The sequence below is a fragment of the Mirounga angustirostris genome, unplaced genomic scaffold (assembly GCF_029215605.1).
Source record: "Mirounga angustirostris isolate CCGP_5_RB_7025 unplaced genomic scaffold, mMirAng1.0.hap1 SCAF_2, whole genome shotgun sequence".
In the NCBI taxonomy this organism is placed as follows: domain Eukaryota; kingdom Metazoa; phylum Chordata; class Mammalia; order Carnivora; family Phocidae; genus Mirounga; species Mirounga angustirostris.
The window spans coordinates 121,607,052-121,631,242 of NW_026991710.1; the positions used below are offsets into that span (position 1 = coordinate 121,607,052).

General features: G+C 39.9%; 1 protein-coding gene across 4 annotated transcripts in view; it reads right to left on the bottom strand.

Moving 5' to 3' along the window:
• OTUD4 (OTU deubiquitinase 4) overlaps window positions 1–14,287 on the bottom strand; it is a 43,562-nt gene extending 29,275 nt beyond the window's left edge. For 3 of the 4 annotated variants that reach the window (XM_045880372.3, XM_045880373.3, XM_045880371.3), the window contains exons 1-4: window positions 13,579–14,287; window positions 8,555–8,638; window positions 5,998–6,048; window positions 179–225 (exon numbers count right to left, since the gene is read on the bottom strand). In XM_045880372.3, coding sequence (XP_045736328.1) covers window positions 179–225; window positions 5,998–6,048; window positions 8,555–8,638; window positions 13,579–13,737 — 341 coding nt within the window. In that variant the 5' untranslated portion in view covers window positions 13,738–14,287. Of the gene's footprint in view, window positions 1–178; window positions 226–5,997; window positions 6,049–8,554; window positions 8,639–13,362; window positions 13,472–13,578 lie in introns of those variants that run through there. The other variant, XM_045880374.3, reaches the window with a different exon arrangement.
• Window positions 14,288–24,191: the final 9,904 nt, after the last annotated feature.

Below are 24,191 nucleotides of genomic sequence, written 5' to 3' on the forward strand. Positions count from 1 at the left end.
TTTCTAAACGCTGACATATTTAACATCAAAATCTAATTGATGCAATTAAAAAATCTAAAAAAAAAAAGCTTCACAGTTAAGGCATAAAACTGCTTCACTATTTAACAATTTTTTAGTCTAATGGAATATACTATTTTCCCACTCAGTTTTTGTTTCCTTATGTTACTACAGTGTTTACCTGTACATAAGAGAAAGGGCACTTATTTCCACTTGTCCAACCCATTCCTGTATCAAAGAAAAAAAGTTGGCACTTAAGTGTTTCATACTTTACAATACATATACCTCTATACAATACCTTAACACATACCTTTACACAATATATTTAATGAGCTAGAAAAAGCTCATTAATATTAGTATTATATTATGAAAACATTTATATAAAACAGACCTTACATATATAACTAAAAAAAGTACTTAAAAAAATAGCCCAAGTCTCTGTTGTAAAAATCCTTAGTAACACAGGGTGAAATGATAGTTCCTATTGGTATGGTAAGACCACGGAGTGGTATCTCTAAGTGGAGAACCTGCTGAAGGCAAGGACTCTGTCCTTTAACCTAGCACCCAGGACATAGCTTGGAACATGTATGTGCCCAGAAAATGAGATGCTGAATAGAAGGAGAACTCAGGAATCACAAAGGTTAAAAAAGGAGTGATTGAAAGTACAAAGAGATCAGTGTCCTAGCAATCTTTCTGAAATGAGATAGAAGTTCTACAGCCCTAAAGGACTCTGTCTTTAAGCCTATTAGAGGAAATGGCCAGTATATATCAGAATTTTAAATATCCATACACACTCTTTGACCCAGCAATTCAAATTCTGTAACTCTATCCTAAACAAGTATTTCATAGGTCCACAAAAATGTACATAAACAAGGATGTTCACTGTAGCTACCTGTAATAGCTTAAAAAAAATTTTTTTTAAAGAAAGTCTGAATATTCCATTAATAGGAAAGGAGTAATCAAATAATTTATGGTTCATCCACACCACGCATGGAACACCTTGCAATCCATCTAAAGAATGAGGTACACCTACATGAACTGAGTTGGAAAGATCAGACTGTCAAGTATAAGAAGTCAGTCATGGGGTGCCTAGGTGGCTCAGTCAGTTAAGCATCCAACTCTATTTTGGCTCAGGTCATGATCTCAGGGTCATAAGACAGCCCCGGGTCAGGCTCCACGTTCAGTGCGGAGTCTGCTTGAGATTCTCTCTCTCTCTCCTTCTGCTCCTCTCCTTGCTCATTCGCATACGCACGCTGTCTCACTCGCTCTCTAAAATGAATTAATTAAATCTTAAAAAAAGAAAAACCCTATTGGGTAAGAGAAACAAAAAGGCAGGTTTAGTATATGTATGTGCAGGCGTATGAGGACTAGAAGGATACATCCTAAATTGACAGTGAAGACAAGATCAGGGAAAATGAAGGATTTTCACTCTTCATTCTGTATCACATCTTTTACCATGAGAATGCATTCCTATACTTCTGAAATTAGTAAAGACTTAATACTGAGACTCACTAACAATAATGAGCTATGGTAAGCGAATGTTGCCACTTTTTCCTTTAAAGAAATTTGAGATAAGGAAAAGATTTTAAACAATGTGTTGATCTCAGACAAGGATAATCTTTCCCCCAGAGATTTTTCATTTTAATGGTTCTTAAAAGTTGGCTCTGGTTTTCAAAATGAAACGGGTACCATATATTAAAATAGATTTCTTAAAATAGGCCTCAGCCTAACAATCATGGCTTCTCATAAACTGCTACAAGTGACATTCTGGGGTAAAGGAAATCCTTCACTCAAACCAGTTTGCTTAAATCAAACATAAGCTATATCTACTTCATGCAAAAGACGTTAAATCACTTTGGAAAATTATTCTACTCATGTCAACAAAATACTACCTCTCAAATAATGCACCATAAGTCCTTAATCTTCAGAATAAATTCTGTTGTAGTATGGTTAAATAAACAATGGCTATCATAGTATCTTGTCTTCTCTAACCAGGGTCAATTATTAAGTTATATAAAATACCTAATGTTCTACCATTGTCTTCCACCTTAAGGCTGTAATTTTATTTACTCATCACTTATGATGTTTAATATACTTTATTGTGGGTGACAGTACAGCATTTCTGCAAAATCTGTTTTAACTAGTGAACTATATAAAAAACATGTAACTTAAATGTTCTTCAACAGTCACTAAAAATAAACTTTTGTTACTAAAGATGCTATTAAGAAAATGAAAAGATAGTTATAAATTGGAAGAAAATATTTGAAAATTACATTATCAATAAAGAACTTATATCCAGTATAAAGAACTCTTACACAATTCAATAAAACCAGCAAGATAACAAAATATGGGCAAAATCTATGAACAGACATTTCACCAACAAAGATATATGGATGGCAAATGAGCACATGAAAAGATGTTCAACATTAGAGAAATATATACAAGTTAAAACCACCATGACATACCACACTATACAACCACTGAACAGCTACAATTTCAAAGGATGACAAGACTGAATGTTAACAAAGACATAGAGCAGTTGGAATTGTCATATATTGCCAATGAGAAAGCAAAATGGCAGAGCCACTTTGAAAGAGTTTGGCAGCTTGTCATTAAGTTAAACATACAATTACCCTGTGACAGCAATTCCATTCCTAGGTGTTAATCCAAGAGAAAATAAAACATATGTCCCCATTAACACTTACAGGCAAATATTCTTAGCAGCTTTAATCACGAAACAGTCTAAAACTGGAAAGAACCCAAATATTCATGAAATGATAAATGGACAAGCAAATTGCAGTACATCCATTATAATGAACTCCTCAATAAAAAGGAACAAACCACTGATAAACCCAACAACAACATGGACGAAACTCAAAGTGTTTCCATTATGCTAAGTAAAGAAGCCAGATACATAAAACTACAAACTATATCATTCCATTCATATAGTCTAGAAAAGGCAAAACTTACAAATCAGATCAGTGGTTGCCAACAGCCAGAAGGTGGGGAAAAAGAGATTAAGGGCAAAAGGGCACAAGGAGCTTTGTGAAGTGATGGAAATGTCCCCTATGTGTTTGTAATGGTGGTTATGCAACTGTATACATTTGTCAAATCTCATCAAATTATACACTTAAAATTGGTGAATTTTAGGTGGAAAAAAAAAATTGGTGATTTTCACTGTGTCGATTTTACCTCCATAAAGCTGACAAAAATATATTCTTGCAAAAGTTTGAGGCATTTTTCAAAATGCTCCACTGGCATTTTAAGTAAAGAATAAAGATGTTTTCTCTAAGAACTGGGTGAAACGTGTAAGAGTTTATCAACTATGTTTCTCTTTTCATTTCATACATCCCATATACCAGGGAAAAAGAAAAACGAAGACATAAATATCTGTTGCTAATAAAGAAGCACAAGGGGCGCCTGGGGGGGGCTCAGTCAGTTAAGCGTCTGACTTCGGCTCAGGTCATGACCTCAGGGTCTTGCAATGGAGCCCCACATGGCCGGGCTCCATGCTCAGCAGGGAGTGTGTTTCTCCCTCTTCCTCTGCCCCTCCTCTTGCCCATGCGCATGCACGCACACACTTTCTCAAATAAATAAAATCTTTAAAAAAAAAGGCACAAAGAGAAGGTACCTGAAACATCTGGAGAAGAAATTTGATCAGATTGGGGAAGGGGGTGTCATAAAAACAAAAAAGCTGGCCAGCCAGCACCCTGGGAAGGAGACCCCTGTCCCATGTGCTCAAAACCACAACTTTCCTCCTTCCTCTCCTACAGAGGCCCAATTCAGTCTCAGTTCACTTCACACTACGTCATTTCCTCCCTCTCTCCCCTTTCTCTCTACTCCCACCATGTCCACCCTTTCTCAGAACCTCATAGCTTGACAACCTGAACTGCTACACAAAGATTACTATAAAAAACATTGTGGGATTTTTCTTGATTAAAAAGTTAATGAACAGGGGCACCTAGCTGGCTCAATCAGTAGGGCATGTGACTCTTGATCTCTGAGCATTGAGTTCAAGCCCCATGTTGGGGGTAGAGGTTACTTAAAAAAAAGTGGGGGGAGGAGTTAATAAACAGACTGTGTTATTTCCTTTTCCTTTATTTTCCACAATGGAGTAAAAATTACCAGGAATATTACTAGAGATAACAACATTCTGGTGTTTATCTTTCCTGTATGTTACATACAATGCAATGTGGATTTAACATTCAAACCACACACACAAATCAGTTCAGCACCCAAAATTGAAAGGTAACTATGAAAATCCCAAAAGCAATAAAATATACAATCCTCATCTTCAAAGAGGCTTTAAGGTAAAAGAAAAAAAAAATGCAGGAAAATGAGATTTGTGACCATGATACATGGGCAAAACTCAGTACTGAAATGACTGAAGTAAAAATGGAGTCAGGAGCGGATTTAGCGAAAAGACCTTCAGAGGTATCTGTCTCCAAAACTGGAGTACACAATACTTACTCCTTTTTTCACACTGCATGTAATGTGCACATTTTACCATGTATTAAACATTTCTTTTTTTAAAACCATGCAAATGGTCTTCCCACCTCTGGTCTCATCCACTTCCAAACCATCTCTGCACAATATTCTTCTATCCATCCATCCAGACAGCCAACAAAGAAGCCAAGCACTATTCTTGGTTCTCAGCAGTGACATACTCACTTCCTGTCTCAAAAAATTTAAAAGGTTTCCCAATACCAGATTCTCACTCCCCAGACACAGACTTTGATTCAGGTCTGGAATAGTGGAATTTACAACCACCTCAGGTAATTCTGATGCAGATAGTCTATGGCTGACACTGAGAAATGCCAGCCTAAAGCATAAGCTCCAAACTACTGAGCCTAGCAGTGAAGGCTCTTCCGTGATTGGTCCCACAGCCTGCCCTCTGACTTCTCACTACCTCCTACCTTCACATACTTCACGCAAACTGAAGTGCTTTCTGAATCTGCCTTGCTCAGTTTTCCCTTTCCTAGAATTACCCTTCACCTTAGGCATTTCTCATTCAGAATCTATTCAGATGTCAAATGCCAACCCACTACCTCTTCCTTTGCCAATCCACTACCTCTTCCTTTGCCAACCCAGGTAAAAATATAACACTGAATGCCTATAGCATCATATCTAGACTTCTTATGACACGTGCTTTCTCACTTCTATGAGGTATTTTTCCCTACGACAGGCAAACTCCTGAGAACAGCACCCAAATCCCAATTACCTCTGCATCCCCAGAGTGCCTGTCAATTCTTGGCATCAACAAGGACTCAAATTAGTTTCAGAGAATCAAATGGAGACCCCAACTGTTAATCAAACACCCTGTTCCTAAGTTATTATTTCTTTTCCTTCCTACCTGACTCCTCTTCTTAGCTTCTTCCTTGGCTAATGTCATTTTAAACTCAACAGAGATTACCTCTGGGGATGATGGAATATTCTACAAGGCACTCTGTGTGGCATTTCATGATATTTGGATTTTTACAGGGAGAGTATTAGTTTGGAAGCAACAAAAACAGAAAAATTCTTTTCACTTCAACATGACTGAGAAAAGTATGGCATTTCTTGGGGAAGTGGCATCCTTTTCCTCTCAACAGTCTCTTCCCTCTTCTCAAGCTGATCATGGGAAATGGAACCTCCATAGAAGAACCTATCTTCTCAGTGGCCTAAAGAAGCATGCAAATCTTGCACCCTGTCCACCAAGACCAATACCCATACCAATACAGCATCCTGAAAATCATCACCATTATCGTAGGTCTTCTATGCTACATTCAGATGCCATTATGACAAAAATAAAAAAAGCATGACCCTGTCCTTACTGCGGCAACATCCAGTACACAGCTCCAACTGTCTTCCAATTAAATGCTACATAAAATGTGCAACTAAGAAATGTTTATTTAAAAAAAAGTACTTGCTGTAACCCCTCCATACACTATATTGCATTTTAATGAATGTTGAATACATTACTTCAATATATAAAAATAGAATTACAGAATCACTGCATACCTGTGGATTTTCCAAACGTTTTAAATACTCTTCAAATGACCCTTCTATAAACTGCAAAAAAAAAAAAAGTCTATTAGAAATACATTAAAACAAAAAACCTTTTCACTGTGAATTACTAAGTTCTTGCATGAACCTTGGAAACATCAGTAACAGTAATATATATACATATATACAACCTAATTATTAAAATACATAAAAATCATTAAGTAAAGATTATAAACAGAGAGAAGAATTTTAAAAAGGAAATATTATCAGAAAAGATTTCCTGGTCAGGATGTGGACAGGCGCAGGCACAATGTAGCATGAAGAGGCAGTGAGCACTGTGTTGAGAAGACAGAAGCCAACCAGCCAGCAGGAACAGGACAACTGGGTGGGGGAGAACAGAGTGAGAGAGGAACACAACTGGCCACCTGTTTATAGAGGGCCTTGAGCCCAGGAAGGACTTGCAGACTGAGGGAGAAGGCAATTCAAGGTCACTGCCAGTGACATTATGAACAGAGAAATATATAAAACAAGCACTTAGGAGTATTTTGGTAATGGCCAACACAGAGAAGAGAATTAAGAACAATATATTAGCTAAGAAATATTAATTTACTAATCACAGATATGTATATTGTCTCTTAGATCAGTCACACTAAAAACACAGGTGAGAACTAATAATGCAAGATATTTTGGAGAACCAACAAGATTTTTCTAAGATACCTTGCTTCATTGTTTAAAAAGTTTATTCAAGCTATGCGATTTTTGTTAGCCATCACACTAATTTAACTGCGAAATCTCTAAAAAACATTAGTCTGAAACATCAAATTCTATTTAAAGTATAGTCCCAGTTAACTTAGCAAATTGATACACTTTTTACAGTCTCCCGGCTATAAAAATCTTTTAAACACCCGTGGCTTTTTTTTGAGACTGAGATTAATTCTTTTATAGATCATGTGCTGTCAAATTCCCAGAAAGTATCTTAAGTTTCAACACATGCTTATAATAAAACAGCCATATATTTTAAATATCCTGCCAATCAGCATTTTATAGCCATATATTTTAAATATCCCACCAATCACAATTCTGTATTAGGTGATTATTTATACTTTTGGGGGAAAAAAACCCAGAGAACCATTTAAAGTTGGAAGAGACCTACACAGTGTTCTGACACAAGCCTGCATCCAATCTGAGATTCCCCTTTCTAGTCAATTAGAAAGTATCCATCTAGACTGACTAAACACTGTCAGTAAACAAAGCACAAAACTCCACCCTCCTTCCCATGACCACCTTTTCCAATTTTGGCCAACAGGAATTGTTTAAAGGCACTTACTATAAATTATAAAAGGAAAGTGAAACTTCTCCCCTTGGAACTTTCAACCTCTGATCATACCTCTTAAGACTGTTGAGGGCTAAATAAATATATGCAAAGAACTTAAACAATGCCTGGTACAGAGATGTGCTCAACCAATGACAGCAATTTCCATTACTGTCAACAGTGTTTTACTCTCTGGGGCCAATAATAATGATTAATCACTTGTAATTTCTTTAAAATACTTAAAGAGCACTCCACTCTCCCCATCCCTCCCCCTTTTGTACTATACCCTAACACTCTTATCTAACCTCCACATCACCAGTTTCCTTTTTGTAAAACAAGTTCTCAAATCTCCTGATCAAGTAGGTTAACTCTCCTTCCTGGAATACATTACTGCCTTTCTTATAACACGGCCCCCAGAATACACCCAGAATGTCACCAGTAGTAACATCTGGCTTGAATACAGGAACATCAACCGAAAAGCATATCCAAATTAAGAACTGTTTACCTATTAAGTTTTAGAATTGAGTTATTTGCAAGGTGTCAGTGTTTTTTTGGCAGTCAAAGAGGAAAAATATCATTGAAAGTCTGACGACATAATTCTAGGTCATAAAACCAGTAACTAGTAAATCCTATAAAGCTTTCAATGTAAAATGAAAACAGGCCACTGCGGCATCTTATTTCACAGCTACTACATACTACTGAGAAAATTACAGTAAGTTGCTATACAACATCCTAGCAACTATTAATCATTATTTACATAATTACAGTGTTCTGATGTGTGATTCACGATGATGAACCCTGAAAATTAAAAATCTATAAATGCCTTCTGATAAAATTAAAGGTTCAGTATTAGCTTTGCTCAGCATGTTTTTTATACTCCAAGTCTGAAATTTTTTAAATTCATAGGGGGTTACCAATCACAGAAAACTATTAATTAACTGACACCCAATTCCCTGACCATGACAGACAAAGCTCACTCTTAATATGCAAGGATTCTGTCCAGGTCATCCTTCCAACTTCCACAGTTAACTATCATAGCTTTCTAAATGTCTAAAGAAATGAAAACCACAAAAAAGCCTAAAAATGTCACAACTGAATATAATTGGATTTAAATTCAATAAAGCAGTTTTTTTTAAATTTCTTTTTTTTTCATAACCTGCATTTAAGATCCAGGCTGTGAAACCCCCACCAGGCCACTTCTAAAGGCTGAAATATAAATGCAAGTCAAGACACCACTCCTTGTTTAAAATTACAAATTACCGCTTCAAATTTCTCTCTGTTCTCTCGCAGATAGTGAATACAAGCCATTCTGACTTCCACATGGCGAGACTGAGAGTGCAGCACCTGAAAAGGAAAAGCCACACGCTATTACACATTTTGTTAAAAGAGGATTTACGGTACAAGCTAGCACTTTCTTTCACACCCTAAATACCCCCCAAACTGATAGCAATCAGTCTCTCTCCATTTGCCATTTAGTAATTTCTAAATCTTTATTCATTCCCACCTCTTCCTCTAACCACAGACGAAGTGACCTATACAGTCAGGGGTACTTCTTAAGTCAGTCTGGAAGAATTTATTACCATTTCTCCTTTAGGTCACTCCTGTGAGGAGACCTTTGTAAACTTAACATACTTTTCCTTTCTTGACCAGCCCTCTTATAGCCTTGCTCTTCACAAAGAAGGGCTAACAGAATTCCTGCTACATAGTACTTAGCTTCATCCTATGCTTGCTGGAAAAGAGAACAGACAACTTCAACAGGAATCCATTAAGCCTGTAAGAATTAGATTTCTTTTTCTCAATGATGTGGAATTACTTGCCTTACGTAGAAATTTAAGTCCACTGTGGGTTTCAGGAAAATTAAGGTGCTCATTCCCAAATCCTTGTCAGGCTTACACAACTCTTGAAAGAATATCCAAGTGAGCAGCACACAGGATGCAAACATGCTGCTGTGTGCTGTCATCCCAACAGCCTAGAAACTTGCTCTTAGGCCCAAAATCTTTTTTTTTTGTTTTTATTTTAAGCAGCTCCATGCCCAACATGGGGCTCAAACTCCCGACCCTGAGATCAAGAGTCACGTGCTCTACCAACTGAGCCAGCCAAGAGCCCCAGCCCAAAATCTTAAAGCACCAACTGAAATAAGACACTACAAAGATGATCCAAATCCTCTCACTTTGTAGCCTCTGTATTCTTCTGTTAAACTAGTTCAACAAAAGGATACCTTATGGGCATTTTGTCTCTTACTAAAATGCTAAAGCTTTGGTTTGAAAGAAACTAGTATAACCAAATGTTTAGGAACCCTTCTGGCTAACCTCCAACACTTTTAACTATTCAAGCTTAAAAGAAAAGATTAAAATTATTTTCTATTACTGAGTGTCTCAAATGAAGATGTTCCTGGTACCCTAAAGGGTTAAGGGGGGGGAGGACAAAACCCTGAAACATTTAAAATAACCACATGTCCAAATACTAATAAGGCTCTTGAGAATTTATATTAATATAAAGTAGCTTTAAGAGTTACAGGTCCAAATGAGTGATTTTTCCTCATGTTCAGGTGAGCAGAGAATTCAGGAAAAGGGAGGCTCCAGCTGCATTTTACAGGTCTCTATGGATAACATCCAAGGTTCATTTATACTCACAGAACTAAAGGGGCGCCTGGGTGGCTCAGTCAGTTAAGTGTCCAACTCTTGGTTTCACTCAGGTCATGATCTCTGATCTCAGGGTCATGAGATGGAGCCTGGCATCAAGCCCCACACTGGACTCTGCATTCAGTGCAGTCTGCTTGAGATTCTTGCCGCCTCACCCTCCCCTTCTGCCCTTCCGGGCACACGCACTTGCAATCACTAGCACACCCTCTCTCCATCTCTCTCTCTCTCCCTCTAAAATAAATAAATAAATAAAATCTTTATACTCACAGAACCAGACAGGCACAACTATCTGGAAACACCTAGTTATGTCTTTACATTAAGGTAAATTGAAGATGTACTAGCTGAAGTTAGCAGTAAGTTTTTCAGTATACAGCTGGTTTTTAGCTTAACGAAGTACACCTAACATTGCTATCTTGGAAACTATTAAAAAGCATCTTTATATATTCTAAGCTGAAAGAAATGTCCATATATAAAAATAAACCACCACACAATATTTTTGCCAATTCAACAAATGACATTTAGCAACACTTCTTCCACAGAAGCTACTTTAGACACTATTATGAATCAAGGTATTATTTGAGTAAACCAGTGTTGTCTGTTAAGGGCTTTCCTGGCATTGGCAAACTGAAGATAGTGCTAAAGCCATTTACCTAGCAACAGGTGGCAGACATAACTGAATAAAGCTTATTTGCCATCAAAAACAATGACAAGCGTATCTGTTTCTTCTCCTCTTAGAAAGTCTAATTAGCCCATGAAATCTGAACCTGTCACTCAGAAGCAAAATTCTCAGCAACTTCCATAAATTGCAGAGTGCTGGAGCTTTACAAAGCCAAGCACTGCAAGAGAAGCAAGGTTAAATGACAACTGTTTAAAAAAGTATAACTTTGTGCAAGTTCAAGGACATTCAGGAAGAATGCAAGTGGTAAGACAAATATCTCTGCAAATTATTATATACATGAAAATAACGTAGAAAATAGGAGACTTTCTGATCTTTACTTGGGACAAGATAGTGATAAACACTGGGAAAGGCCAAGACACGCTGCTTTAGCAAATCCTCTAAGAGCACCCTATTTTTAGCTCCATGGCCACAGAGCTGATTCAGGTCAGGCCTCCTGCAGGCCCAAGTCCAGAAGTGTAAAAAGGGAAGGGCCTCACTAAATCAGGTAATTTGGAGGGAAAGACTACTCCTAATTCAAATCTCTCCCCTACCCTACCTCCCAAAGACTGCCATTTAGATTATTTACTCTGGCTCCTTAGAAATGATAAATATTATTGGAAAAACTGTTGGCAAAAAAGTAAATCCTTTGTACGTATTTTTATAGAGCACACCCTTTAAGCCTGAGGTTGGTGTTACTTCCCTCCCCACCCCAATACACAGACACAGACAGACACACACACACACACACACGTACATACTTTGCCTTTAGCCATGAAGGCTACACTCTTAATCCATGTCTACTTAAGAAAGGAGTTTCCCTCAAAATTCATGGATTTAAGCTTTCTAAGCTCAGTATACTAAAAACCATAGTCACATAATCGAAGAGGATATTTTCTTTTTTTTTTTTTTTTTTAAGATTTTATTTGTGTGAGAAGCAAGCTTCCCGCAGAGCAGGGCGCCCAATGTGAGGCTCGATCCCAGGACCCTGGAATCATGACCTGAGCCGAAGGCAGACGCTTAATGACTGAGCCACCCAGGCGCCCCGAAGAGGTATTTTCTTATACCTGATTTAAATCTTATGAGATACAATAAAAGGTGTTATATGATGTGAGCAATGAGTTAGTTCTTAGTGATACTAACTTTGCACCTTTCTACTTAAAAATAGAGATTCCCCGGGCGCCTGGGTGGCTCAGTCATTGGGCGTCGGCTCGGGTCATGATCCCAGGGTCCTGGGATCGAGCCCCACGTCGGACTCTCTGCTCAGCAAGAGGCCTGCTTCTCCCTCTCCCACTCCCCCTGCTTGTGTTCCCTCTCTCGCTGTGTCTCTGTCAAATAAATAAATAAAATCTTAAAAAAAAAGTAGAGATTTCCCCCTTCAATAAGAGAGATTTCTGTATAATCAAGTTTGCCAATTATGGCACAGGATACTGACACCGGACACACTTTTCTACTTCAGTATGAACCAGGATCGGGATAATCCAATGCCAAATAAGCGTCATACTTCCCTTATTTCCATTCGTTTCTACCTCCTTCCTTACCAAATTCTTGCTAGAGCTAACACTATGTGTAAATAAGGGCTGAATTCACTTCCACCCCTTCTCTCTGCTTCCGGAGGTGCTGAGCAGTCCAGGGAGGCTGAGGCAGAAGCAGCAAGACAGATGGAGATCCGGAAAATTCACAAATCGGACAGACTGTTTATCTACTAATAGTAAAGACTGGGGTGGGAGTGTGTGAACATAACCCACAACAACACTGGAACATCCTAAATTTCTAAAAATGAGAGAAATCTAATGAACTGAAAAAGAGCTGAATTTGGGGAGTTATACAAAGAATGTCTGAATGACAATGCCTGCAACATAATGCAAACCTGAAGTAGGTAAATCAACTTCTCGCTTGAAAAAAAAATTTTATGATACTGATGTGAAAACAAGGGCCTCTAGAAAATAAATGGCTGGCCTTTAGAAGTTAAAAAAAAAAAAAAAAACCACAGTCTACAGATGTTAAGTAAAACACTCACAAACAGAAATTTTGAAAAACTATTTAGAATTCAAAAAAAGGTAGAAAAAAAATCATAAAAACTCTACGGCAGGAAAAGAGAAGAGATCTTAAGTTGAAGGAAAGCAAACTGTGAAAGGTATGAAATGCACACCAGGGCAGTAATGTGAAACTTTTATCCAACTATTTCAGCAGCTATTTTTCAATATAGGATGGGTTGTGGTGATTGCACACCAACTACACAGTGTTATATAACACGGAAAAAGCTCTCTTATAAAAGAAAAAAAAATTATTCCTTGTTAGAAAGTCACGTTGACCATTAGCGAGGAAAAATTCGGTCAAAAGCCTAGAGAATCCCCAACACCAGACTTTTAAGAAGTAAATTATTTTTAGCACACCTTGCAGAGCATAACAAAGAGTGGAATCTACTCAAAGACGATTCTTTTGAAACATCCTATATTTTTAAAAAGCTGACTTTCCCAAACCGCACATTTTTCCGCTCTTGAGTCAAGTGGACGTCGACGGGCTATAGACTCCCCCACATTCCAAAGTCCAGTACAGCAAAAAAAAAAAAAAAAAAAAAAAGCCCTGCGAGTAATGCCTGGTGCACCACCTCCTCTAGTAAACATCTGGTTTACTGGCGTGAACGCTGTGCTTCTAAAACCGAGAGAAGGTGAATGCGAAACAGAATGGGAAAAGATCATTTCGCCAAGTCCCCAGCAATCAATCAACCGTACACGCGCTCAACAGGCCTCACAGGTTGTCCTCATTACCTCTTCACCGGGAGGGACGACACCGACACCCAGTTAATTTACGGGTTTTTAAGTTTCGATTTACAGCTTCCAGACCCAGGGCAGCGTCCCATTCCTGCGTTACAATGGACCGCTGTGACGCCAGCCCGGCCACGCGCTGCCCCGGACGTGGGCGGCCCGCAAAGCTGCCCGCCGCCGCTTTCCCACCCAGCCTCCCCCCGCTCCCCATCCCGTTACCTGCTCCGCCACGGCCCGGAACAGGCACGACCCGTCCTTGGCGACCAGTTTCCGATACAAGCCCAGTTTCCGCAGATAGGCGTCCATGGGCGTCGCGTCCTCGCGGGGCCCCGCGCCGCCCTGGTCCACCCCGTCGGGAGCGCCGACGGCCGCCTCCATGTTGCCGGTCCTACTGCAGGGCAGGCGCGGCGCGGGCTAACCCCACATGGCCGCGCCGCCGGCTCCTCGACGCCCCGGCCTAGGACGGGCGGCGGCTCGGGTTCGGGCTCCGCGGGCGGCGGCAGGCGGCGGCGGCCCGAGGCGGCGGGCGGCGCTCCCCGCGCGCATAGGGGAGCCCTGCCTAATCCATGACTGTGCGCACGCGGCCGCCTCCCGGGAGACCACGCGCCCGGCGGCAACGGGGGGCAAACTAAAGAAACCCCAAGCGTGAAAAGTCACTTCCCCGCGGCCTCGCTGCCCAGCTCAGGAACACAGCCGGGGGTCGCCGCCCCCACAAGTTTCCTCGTCCCGACTGGGGTGAGGCGAGGAAACCCCCGCCCCCCGCGTGCGCGGGGCCCGCTCAGAGGAAGCGAGGCCTGCGTCCCCAGCGCGCTCCCCACCCTGGGAGCCGAAGAAGCCAAAAGAGAAAGACCCGGCCTTTCGTTTCTCCACCTCGCAGGAGGGCGCCGGAGGGGCGGGGAGCGAGCGGGGGTGCCCGGCGGAGGGCAGCAACCTCGCAGCCCAGAATTTGTTTTCACTTTCGGCCGCACAGCGGAGAGGATGCCGGGAGGTGTAGTTTTGGCAGCGGCAGGAAGTCGGCTTGCGGCGGGCGGGGACGCGCGGACCGGCCTACCCGGGGGAGGTGCCGGGGAGGCACGCGGACTACAAGTCCCTTCAGCGCGGGCGCCGCCGCTGCTGGGAGCCGGCTTCGCGCTTCCCGGGCACCGCGTCCGCGAGCAGGCCGAGGCTGTCCGCGAGCCGACGCGCGGCGACCTGCGCGCGCCACCCCACGCGCCCGGCCGCCCACTGCTCCGAGGCGCCGCGAGAAGTGCGCGCGCCCTGCGTGCGTGGAGTTGCCAGGGACACGGCGGCGGCTAGGTCGGCCCTTTGTGTATTCCCAAACAGAGGGCGCACCTGTCCGCTCCCCTCCCCCGGCCTCTTCTGGCGTTTCCATGGGGGTGGCTTTAACGGCTTAAGCAGAAAATAGAGCTAATTGGCGCGGTCTCCTGGAACTGGCACCGTGCAGGACGACACAGGCTGTCCACAAATCAACCGTGGACTGCTGATTCCTATTAGAAATTAGAAGTACAGCTCCCTCGCTATGGCAAGAATCATCTTCGCCATAGCGAGGCCTTTGCCACAGACTTTGTTCACTTTGCCCTTGTAGCTGCGCACCCCAGCACAAAGTGATTATCACTGGTCAGAACGAGTTAGAATATTTTTTTCTTAAAAAATTCGTCTTGTAATTGCTTGATAACATGCTGGATTTGCCATGTCTCCCAGCAGAGGCTTCCAACTCAACTTTCTACCCTTCAAAGTTGAATGACACGTCATGCTTTAGAACCCAGAATTTATCCAGCGTGTTTTTGTGACACCAGACTTCACTTTGATAAAATACAACCGCATCTGGTGTCCTAATTATCAAAATACATGGTTAATCATAAACTGGACTCCAGTCGTGAGGCCTTGTGGGGCAAGAGAGAGAAGGGAAAAGTGTAGGGTTAGCATGGGTTTAGACATGTGGTTAAGTAAACTCTGGAATGGAAGCAAGGCTGGCCAGATGGTGAGAATTCAACGCAAATCACTGAAAATTCTGTTTTAGAAATTTGTTTTCAGTACTTTGGGTGCAAGCAGTTAATGACGCCTGGATTTGGTTTCCTCGGTGCTTCTAATTTTGAATTCTTAATGTTTAAAGAGTCTATGTCTAATTGCGCTGTTTTTCAAGAACACAAAAGTTACTGTGACCTAAATGAATTTCTTGCCCCAATATTAAATTTTGTACATTTTGTAGAGAAACAGTTTGGAATCACTTTTTAGAAAAATCTAGTTTCAAGTCAAACCTATTGCTTTTCTTTCTTTAAAAATAATTATTTTGCATATATATGTTTCTCATTTCACTCAGAAAGAATTACGCCAAGTTTGCTATTACCTACAACATAGCTTGTTTTTTTTAAACATGTTTTGCCTTTTAATGGGACTCCCTGCTCAGCAGGGAGCCTGCTTCTCCCTCTCCCTCTGCTGCTACCCACCCCTCTCATTCTCGATGATCTCTCTGTCCAAAAAAAAAAAAATCTTAACATGTTTTGCCTTTTAAACCCACAGAGGAATTCAAAGTAAAATCAAAACTGTAGAGCTTAATTATTGAATTCCTAAAATGAGTAGGTTCTATAGGATTAATTTTATAAGGAGCAGACTTTCTGGTGTGCCAAAAGAAAACTATGCCTTTTCTAATATTTATTTTTATATTCCTTCAATAAGAATTTCTAAAGCTAACCTCATGTTCAATGTGTATTTATGGGGAATCTACTGTATATATCATGTTAAGATTGCATCGCTTAATATCGAGGCCATATTGGAAATGTATATTTCCAGGAACTCACATTTGAAATTTTATCAACCCTTGTTTTGTAGTTGAAATGTTTCAGACACCCAGGTGGCTCAGTCATTGAGCATCTCATTTTTGATTTCCTCTAGGGTCATGATCTCAGGGTCCTGAGATGGAGCCCTGCATTGGGCTGTGCGCTCCAAGGGGAGGGGGGAGTCTGTTTGAGAGTCTTTCCCTTTGCCCCTCCCCCTGTGTACACACTCTCTCTCTCTTTCTCTAAAATAAATAAATAAATCTTTTTTAAAAAAAGGAAATGTTCATGATTACATTGCTTTAATTTTTTTCAAATACAAAGTTTTCTCACTTTTATGTGCATAATAATTTCATTTGGGGTGGCTGTGTTTCAAAGCATATTTTTTAAAGCTTATCCATATTTTAATCTTATTTAAATGTGCTTACATATATATTTTTTAATAAAGTAATATTACCATCTTCTAAAGCTCCAAAATTCCTTTGAATACTTTGAAAAGGAAACCAGATACGTCCTTTATTGTACCTAACATGTCTTTATTTTCCATTACAAAAATTTAATTCACTGACAATAGTATAATCAAAATAAGAGTGTACATGATCATTTAAATGAGTATTCTAGTATAGAACCTGACACTAAAGTGTACTTTCAATATTTTTAAATGAATTTATTAAATACTAAGAAAACAGAAGCCTTTATCAGAATTCATCAAAATTCTATGTTGTCTTCTAAAACTGTGGTTTGTTATCAGAAGTATTAGAAGAATAACACATTTCTGGTGTTTTCTACATTTGACATCTTGCCAAAATTACTGTTCTCCTTCTGAATGAGTGAAGAACAGCCTCACTATCAACTGGCTGCTTTTGGTTCCAAAATTAGAAATGAAACACCTGTTGTATCTGACCCTGGGCCTGTTTAAGGAAATCCTTTAGGTATTTAGAGACCTAATCCAAGTCAGACCCTCTGTATGCCAAATCCCCAAATATAGCTCACTGTTCAGACAAGGTTAAAGGGTCCTATGGCTTTAAACTGGACCTTAATTTACAGAAACTCACTTTCAAAGGACCTTGTTAATATTAACTTCTGAAACTTTTTAAGAAACCACATCTGATTGAAAATGTTCACTCTGGGGGCGCCTGGGTGGCTCAGTCATCAAGCGTGTGCCTTCGGCTCAGGTCATGATCCCAGGGTTCTGGGATCGAGCCCCGCATCGGGCTCCCTGCTCCGCGGGAAGCCTGCTTCTCCCTCTCCTACTCCCCCTGCTTGTGTTCCTGCTCTCGCTGTCTCTCTCTCTGTCAAATAAATAAATCTTTAAAAAAAAAAAATGAAAGAAAATGTTCACTCTGAGGAAGAACAGCATTTGTGAACAGCAAAAGTGAAGAACTCTTTTTTTTATCATTATTTTTTAAGTGATCTCTATGCCTAAGGGTGGCCCAAACTCATGACCCCAAGATCAAGAATCACATGCTTTGCAGAATAAGCCAGCCAGGCACCCCAAAAGTGAAGTACTCTTTAAACAGACATTTTTTTAAAGATTTTATTTATTTATTTGAGAGAGAGAGAGAGCGCACAAGGAGGGGGAGCAGCAGAGGGAGAGGGAGAAGCAGACTCCCTGCTGAGCTAGAGAGCCCAACATGGGGCTCGATCCCAGGGCCCTGGGATTATGACCTGAGCCTAAGGTAGATGCTTAGCCGACCAAGCCACCTAGGCACCCAAAGACTTGTGGTTTTAAAGATTTTTGCAAGTAAGCCTCTGATTCTATGCCCATTTCTGTAGTAACTTGAAATATAAGCCTTAACAAGGTCCTTGATGAATCTTTTAACTCTTTAATACTACACATTCTTAAGTAATCCAAAATACTTTAACACAGCACAAATTATTCAGTTGTTCTACGTTTTCCTAGCTCCATGGAAAGGGTCAAATGAATAGTGGAGGTGGGATACCTTCTCCTAAGGCAGCAAATATTTCTTCTTACCACAGGAAAGTGTTTCAAGATCACACTCTGCTAGCCCTGACAGAAAAAGGAAGCCACTTTCCTGTAGTTAATTAAAAAAAATTTTTTTGCTCTGGCTTAATATCTCTCCAGATTAATTCAAGAACTTAAAAAAAAAAAAAAAAGAGAGAAGGAAGGAAGGAGGGAGGAATGGAGAGAGGGAGGATAAATGGGCGTGCCCCTGGTGCCAACTGACAAGCAAGTACCAGGTGAGCAAACCTAGAGAAGGATCTTGCAAGAAGTTTGGTTGGAGATCCCAAGAGCTAGAGTAGCTTCGTCCTTTCCATCCTGCCCCTCCCAGGCTCCACATGAGGAGCATCTTCCACTGGCCATTTTAGTTAACTACCCCAGTGCTTTGCTGCTTGACTGCTCTGTAAGACTAAAGCAGGTGTATGCCATGAGACCCTTGCCCAGGCCCAGTATGAATACCTAGAGGAGAGGAGGGAACATCCATCTGAGCTTCAGGGAATAAACTGAGTTCCAAACCACAGTGCTTGGGCTGTAGTCCTGAAACCTTATTATCAGTATGATTGGAAGAGTCAAATTATGGTTTAGTTTCCTATCATAGCTGTCAACTTTCTTGTGAGGTGAACACACAACCATGCCCGAGCTGGAAAGACTAAGCCATCTCACAGTAGACTAAGGCTCTTATACGAGCAGCTAGCCAGAGTCCCTCATCTCTCTAGATAAACCCCCACACATTTCCAGTCTTACCCCTCCTTCCTAGTACTACCACCTCTTAGTTCCCACCCTCACCAAAGCAAACTCACAAAGTCGCGTTGCAGAGGATTCACTCTAGATCTCTGGTGGGATGATAAATTCTGGTAGCTTTGTAGAATTTAAGATTATTTTGTATTTCCCAACTGTCTAAGAAAGTTTGTTTTTGCATATTTAGATGAATATTTCAACAAATATTCATTAAATATTTTCATGTATTTCCAATAAATCTCTCAATGAGGAAAATATTTAGAATGAAAATTTATAATTATGCAAACTATAGTTGAGGTCTAAATATTTGGTCAAGATTATGTGTTAGGTTGGGGTGCCTGGGTGGTTCAGTTGGATAAGCATCTGCCTTCAACTCAGGTCAGGATCTCAGGGTCCTGGGATTGAGCCCAGAGTCAGGCTCCCTGCTCAGTGGGGAGTCTGCTTCTCCCTCTCCCATTTCCTCTCTCCCTGGCTGGTGCACGGTCTCTCTCTCTCTCTCTGGGCTTTCTCTCTCAAATAAATAAATAAAATCTTTAAAAAAAATAAAAAAGATTAAAAACAAGCTTTTTGAACTTCACTCCAGGTTTCTTGAGCTAGAGTAACAAGGGATAGGACACAGGAATCTCTTTTATGGGTTTCCTCAGGGGATTCTAAAGATTAGCCAGCAGGTCTGGGAACATCTGAAAATTGGGATGGTGGCAGGGGACAGTGTACACCACTCAAGAAAAGGAAATCATGGACCTTTAAATTAATGTGAGAGGAGGAAATAAATTCCCAAGTTTATAATTCCTAGATCATCATGAAAAATTCTTAAAAGACTCCAATCTTAATGTTGTACTCACTATTTTATGTAGAATACTATCAGACAAAGACATCTAAAGATAAAATTATGGGGGCGCCTGGGTGGCTCAGTCGGTTAAGCGACTGCCTTCGGCTCAGGTCATGATCCTGGAGTCCCGGGATCGAGTCCCGCATCGGGCTCCCTACTCGGCAGGGGGTCTGCTTCCCCCTCTGCCCTCTTCCCTCTCGTGCTCTCTGTCTCTCATTCTCTCTCTCTCAAATAAATAAATAAAATCTTTAAAAAAAAATAAAGATAAAATTATGTTTCTTAAGATGGTTGCAAAATGCAGTATCAATAGTTTAAAATTTAAAGAGGAATGTACAATAAGGCATTGTTCATAAAAAATACAAAATTGTACCATAATAACCAAAACTAAAATAGATATGGAATATGCTACTCTTAAAAGTGGTATAAAAGTTAAGCAAAAATAAATTTTAATGGCTTTATTGAGGATGCAATTGACACACAATAAACTGTACATATTTAAAGTGTGCAGTTTGGTAACTCTTGATGCACGTGTATATAGCCATGAAACCATCACCACAGTCAAAATAGTGAACATATCCATTATTCCTCTAAGTTCCCTATTGCCCTTTGTAACACTTTACCCCCCATCCCTCCTCAACCCTCAACTCCATGTAACTGCTGATGTGCTTTCTGTTACTGCATTAGTCTGCTAGGGCTATGTAATAAAATACCAGACTGGTGGCTTAAACAATAGAAATTTATTTGATCACAGTTCTGGAGGCTAGAAGTCCAAGATCAAGGTATGCTTAGAGTTCATTTCTTTTGAGGCCTTTTCCCATGGTCTGTAGACAACAAGGTCATCATTCTGTATCCATCTGAGTAGAAATTTCCTTCTAGGAAATTATAAGGACACCAGTTAGATTGGATTAGGGCCCACACTGATGACTTCATTTTAACTTAACTACCTCCTTAAAGATCCTATCTCCAAGTACACTTACATTCTGAGGTATTAAGGGTTAGAACTTCAACAGATGAATTTTGCGGGTACATAGTTCAGCTTAGAACAGTCACTGTATATTAGTTTGCATTTTCTAGAGGCTTATGTGAGTGGAACTCTTTCAATATGAACTCTTTTTTGCCTGATTTCATTCACTTAGCTTAATTACTTCGAGATTAAGCCATTCTTGTATAAATAGTTCATTTCTTTTTATTCCTGAGTTGTATTTCATTGTCTTGACCTGCTACACATTGTTTATCCATTTCCCTGTTGTTGGACACTTGGGTTATTTCCAGTTTAGGCAGTTAAAAAGAAAGTTGCTATGAACTCCACATTTCTCTGAGGCAAATTACTCAGGAGTGTAATAGCTGGGTCATATGGTAGGTGTGTGTATAAACTTTTTAAGAAATTGTCTGTCATATTGTGATTTATAATAAGAAATACACATTTGGTCTTTGTCCCTCTCAATACCTGGCACAGAGCTTCTAAAACCCTTAGCATTTCCTAATTGAAAAGAGTGATAAAAGTGTCTTTGTTAAGTTAGTGAGGTGGCTTTTGGAAAGTCCCTAGGTCACCTAAGGAGGAAGCAATCACAAACAGGTTAGAACTTTTAATTCCACCCCAACCTCTGGGGAATGGACACAGGCTGAAAATTGAGTTCAATCACTAATGGCTAATGATTTAATCAATCATACCAGGTAATGAAGCCTCCATTAAAACGCCAAAGAACAGTGTTTGGAGAGTTCGGTTGGTGAGCACATGTAGATTCCCGGAGAGTAGAACACTCAGAGCATGGGAGCTTCATGCCTCTCTTCCTATACTTTACCTTATGCATCTCCTCCATCGGGCTATTCCTCAGTTAACCTTTTTTTAAATTTTTTAAAAGATTTATTTATTTACTTGAGAGAGAGAGAGCAGAGAGGCAGAAGGAGAAGGAGAGAGAGAATATCAAGCAGACTCTGTGCTGAGCGTGGAGCCTGACTCAGGACTCAATCCCACGACACTGAGATCATGACCTGAGCCACAATCAAGAGTCGGACACTCAACCAACTGAGCCACCCAGGCACCCCCTCAGTTAACCTTTTATAATAAACTGGTAATCTACTAATTAAAATGTTTCCTGAATTCTGGGAGCAGCTCTAGCAAATTAATCAAACTTAGGGAGAGGAGTCTTTAGAACCTCCAATCTGTAGCAGATTGGTCAGAAGTATCAGTGACATCTGGTCTTGTGATTGTGTCAGAAGTGTGGTAAGCAGGTGGGTGACAGTCTTGTAGGACTGAGCCCTTAACCCTTGGGATTGACATTATCTTCAGGTAGATGGTGTCTGAATTCAGTTGAATTATAGGACATCCAGCTGGTATCAGAAAATTGCTTGGTGATGTGAAAAAAGCACACATTGGAATTGGTGCCAGAATCAGATTGCCAACCTGTTTTCCAAGTGGGTTGTTTCATTTTACATTCTTATATACAGCAGTATATAAGAATTCCATTTCCTCCCCATCCTCACCAACACTTGATATGGTCAGACATTTTAATTTTAGCTATTCTAATAGGTAAACAGTAGCATCTCATTGTGACATTTTTTAAGTTTACTTCTTCTTTTAGTAATCTCTACACCCAATGTGGGGCTAGAACATATGACCCCAAGATTAAGAGTGAAATACTCTTAGGACTGAACCAGCCAGGCACCCCTCATTGTGATTTTAATATGAATTTCCCCAATGACTAATGATGTTGAGCATCCTTAAGTATGCTTTTGTATTGTCTGTGTATCTTCTTTGGTTGAATGTTTAATCAAATATTGGGGGGTCTTTTAAGGTTTGTTAGATGGGATCAAAGCAGCATTTAGCTTTAAATTTCCACTACAAGGCAAGAATTTTCTGAGTATTTTACCTAATGTCCCAAGAATTATAAGATTTTCCAGTCTGACTGGTGGGATACAGGACTATTCCAGGCCCTCTGTATACACTGGGCATTGTTCTCTCTAATCTTCTCAGATAGTTCTTACCTTGATGTTGGATAGTTACCTCCTACCCATGCATTGGTAAGATGGGACTCCACAAATCTACCATAGTTCTTTCTCTGTGTAGCTCTCTCCTCTTTCGTAAACTGTCCAGTGAATTGTAGCAGCCTTGGTATTTCCAGACTTGGTGCCCCATCTCCTCAGCTCAGAGAGTCCCTGGGCTTTGCTTGAGTTTCCTCTCCTTATACCATGGCCTGAAACCTCTCTGAAGACCTTAGCTAGGATAATCATAGAACTCAAATCATCTGTTTCCCATCTTTCAGTGGTTATTATCCTTTGTTGTCTAATGTCCAGTGTCTTTAAAACCATGGTTTCATATACTTTGTCTGGATTTTTGGTTATTTTAGGAGGAAAGGTAAATAAAGTTCCTGTGATTCCATCTTGGCTGAAAGCTGATGTCCGAAGTAATAATTTGAAAACAAATACAGAACAACACAATGAGTATTTTTATTTTTTATAGGTTCTTCAGTTTGGGCCACAAAATAAGTTCAAATTTCCCTGATTTTGACTCCAAGAGTGCTATGCTACGTTGGCTCCTACTGGAGACTATCTGATCCCAATCATCTCTGCGTCTTTATCTGTCATATCTTCTTGAGGCATCCAATCTATCTTCTAGAAATGCCCTGGGCTTTCTTTCCACCATGTGGCAATGGACAATCACAAATTAATGTATACAAAGATCGTTCTTCACAAATATTCTAATTTTGAGAAACTGCCTCATTACTTTTATATTTTGATCCATGTTTGTTAATCAGTTTGCATGAATATACTTTTTTTGTGTGTGTGAATATACTTTTATTTGAAGATTTGTTCAGCAAATCTTTCAGTGACCCAATTCACAAGATATACAAAAATAGTGGTAGTATAAGAGGAACAAGGGTTTAAACAAAAGTTGACCAGTAGAGTTGTAAATGGAGAGAAAAGGTTTTCTAAAAAATGGAGGAGGTATATATATGGCATACATATCAAAGACACATTTTCACTTTAAAAAAATAAAATGAAAAAAAAGAAAATGGAATCCTTCAGAAAACTCTAAGATTTAATAAACAAGTTCAGCAAGGTTGCAGGATACAAGATCAATACAAAAATCAATTTTATTTCTACACACTAGCAATAAACAATCTAAAAATGACATTAAGAAAACAATTCTATTTATAATATCAAAAAGAATAAAATCTTAGAAATTAACAAAAGGAGTTCAAGACTTACACAAAACTATAAACATTGCTAAAAGAAACTAAAGGAGGCACAGATATCTGTATCAAAACCTATCCATGAGTATTCAAAGCAGCATTATTTATAATAGCCAAAAAGTGAAAGAAATTCAAATGTCCATCATCGACTGATGGATGAATAAATAAAATGTGTCATATCCATAAGATGGAATATTATTCAGCAATAAAGAGCTGAGGCAATGATACATGCTAAAAACATTGTGTTAAGTGAAAGAAGTCACTCACAAAAGACTATATTGTACGATTTATAGGAAATCTCCAAAATAGGTCAATCTATAGGGACAGAAAGATGA